Here is a 2,544-nt window from a genome sequence, read left to right as displayed (position 1 = left end):
CCGGAGTTAACTGCCTGCTTCCAAGAAGCCAATGCCTTCCTTCAAGTCAGATGTCTATGTTTTCGGTGTGATGCTTTTTGAACTTTTAACCGGAAGGTGTGCTTGTGATGTGATAACTAGTGAGGAGGGAGGTGTTGATCTTGCAGATTGGCTAAGACTGTGAGTAGCCGAAGGTCGAGTCTTGGAATGTTTTGATGCAACTTTGATGTCAGAAATGGGAAATCTAGTTGTAGAAAAGGGAATGAAGGAGATCATAGGAATAGTTGAAGTGACTTAAATAAGTTACCGTATCATCAAATTAAAAGTTTATTTATTTATAAAATTAAATGTTTCAGATAAAAAAAAATCATTGAAAATATGAGTTTCATAAAAGTTTCTTAATTTTCTATTAATGTTGGAGCAAAATATAGTTGAGTTGAAAAAGTGTAATGGTGCATTGTATAAGTCACATAATAGGTTATGTAACCAAGTTTGAATTTCGTATAAGCTTGTCATCGGAGATGCTCTTATAAATATGACCGGAGGATCCTTATTTATTCTTTGATGAGTGACTTGAGAAAGTAATTAATTAGTTAGTTATTTGATCAACACTCACAGTTGTCAATAACGAATAATAGAAGAATTCTTTAGTAAATAATAATAAAATAATGCTCAAAGATATAAAATACCAAATCTCTCCCAAATTCTCAATCAATACTCAATGAACATGAGTTTTTATAGTTACACGTAATAACCAACAACAGATTTTTGCAGAGAAACAATGGTTTAAACAGTTACATGTCAATTGTGGATTAATGAATAAGTTGTATGATTGTTTAATCATCAAGCTTGTCCAAACCCAACTCGGTAACAACCTTTCCACATTCGGCATCAATTGTCTGAGTCATGAACCCAAGGGGATTAACAAAACGAATCAAGGAAGGGACACCCATGTTCTTGGTTAGGATAATGCTGTCGGATTCGTTGTCCATAATCTTTGTACATGTACCCTTTCCATTTTCGGCTTTCACCTTGCAAACCTCTTCCTCGTGATCACCTTTGCATTCAATGTTGTAGACACCATCTTTGTCGGTTGTACTCTCCTTAGTGAATGTCACATTTTTGTCTCCCTTTGTGCACTCTAATGTCACTTTAACACCTGCACATCATTTGATCAAGATTAAACCGTCAAGAATCTGAGTTTTTTATTAACTAAAATCATAATGTGATATGGAGAAAGTTGAAATAACGATGAAAACTCAGCGACAAAAATATTAAACTCATCTCAAATTTCGTCGCTAAATGTTAGAGATGCTAATTTTGGTAATCAATTTCATCTTTTCCATCTCTAATTTCAATATTCATTTCAACATTTTTCTAGCATTAATAATATATTAATATTGTATACATAATACATATGATGATAATTTCTGGGATAGAAGATATATTTCCATCTCTAATTTCAATATTCATTTCAACATTTTTCTAGCATTAATAATATATTAATATTATATACATAATACATATGATGATAATTTCTGGGCTAGAAGATAAAAGTTGTATGATAATATTGTTGTTATTACCTTCTAGGGGTTTGCTGAGCCTTGACTGAAATTGGAACCCGCATGGATCACAATAGATCTGGCCCACAACAATGAAAAAATCATCACCATTTGCTGCAGCATTTGGTGCAACATTTGGTGCAACACGAGCAGCCAAGACAGACGAGAAGCAAAAAGCAGAGACAATAAGAGCAACGACAGAAAATGACCTTGCCATTTTATTTATTTATTGTTGTTTGTTGATGGTATTTTATTGTTCTGCTTTTTTATTTCCCCTTGTGATTAAAAATAATGGGATACTACTAAGTCTTTATATAGGAGCATGCAAGAGCCTTGATCCAATCGTTTGGAGTTTGATATATTTGGAATGAGAAAAACTTGCTTGGTTCCTTAAAGACCTCTAATTGAATCAATCACCAAAAATTAAGCCCTTGTATGGAATTAGCATTACAGTTTATTTCATCACCTTTGGGCCACTACTGCAGAAATGATTTTTTACATCAGTTGGAAATGATTTTTCACATCAGTTGGCAACCGATGTAAGGTGACATGATGTGGTAAATCCACAACCTTTCACATCGGGTTTCGGCTGATGTGAATTCTTGATTTCTACATCAGGTCCTCTTCCACTGTTGTAATAGACGCACTTTGAAATTTGACAATGAAGTTTTCACATCAGTTATACGATAGACACTGAAGTTAAATATACATATGCATCATTCACAACTATTGCTGAAAATCAATTTCATAGAGTGAAGGTGACGTGGAGGAAAATCAGAAGCATAATTCAACAAACCACATACATAAAGGAAATCATGAGCAAAACTCGGTATGATAAATCAAAAAAATACATCTAAAATAGAACTAACCGGGTTGTGTGTAGCTCAAAAAACGAGCGCAAGTAATGTTTTGCTATACCGATCTCAATAGGGGCGACCCAACAAATATGCATTTCCACTTCCTAACATAGATAAACTAGTTGATAATTCGTCTGGTTATAAAC

At 33.7% G+C, this 2,544-nt stretch overlaps 1 protein-coding gene across 1 annotated transcript; it reads right to left on the bottom strand.

Annotated features, from left to right (window-relative positions):
• Window positions 1-660: 660 nt before the first annotated feature.
• LOC146949601 (pollen-specific protein-like At4g18596) lies at window positions 661-1,836 on the bottom strand. Its single transcript, XM_085745557.1, has 2 exons — window positions 1,563-1,836; window positions 661-1,138 (listed from the first exon to the last, which is right to left on the bottom strand). The coding sequence occupies exons 1-2, from the start codon at window positions 1,756-1,758 to the stop codon at window positions 816-818; spliced, it is 519 nt and encodes a 172-aa protein (XP_085601683.1). The 5' UTR covers window positions 1,759-1,836; the 3' UTR covers window positions 661-815.
• Between the last annotated feature and the right edge of the window lie 708 nt (window positions 1,837-2,544).

This window comes from Medicago sativa, chromosome 2, assembly GCF_051527215.1.
Source record: "Medicago sativa cultivar Bolivia chromosome 2, Bolivia_mono, whole genome shotgun sequence".
Classification (NCBI taxonomy): domain Eukaryota; kingdom Viridiplantae; phylum Streptophyta; class Magnoliopsida; order Fabales; family Fabaceae; genus Medicago; species Medicago sativa.
Note: the sequence above shows the minus strand (reverse complement) of the source record. Positions and strands in the feature narration are given on the sequence as shown.

What these genes read in the sequence shown, in the direction of transcription:
- LOC146949601 (XM_085745557.1), bottom strand. Translation starts at nt 1,758, where the DNA reads ATGGCAAGGTCATTTTCTGTCGTTGCTCTTATTGTCTCTGCTTTTTGC. An exon ending in GCTCAGCAAACCCCTAGAAG is followed by an intron (nt 1,139 to 1,562) that starts GTAATAACAACA and finishes AATGATGTGCAG; the next exon opens with GTGTTAAAGTGACATTAGAG.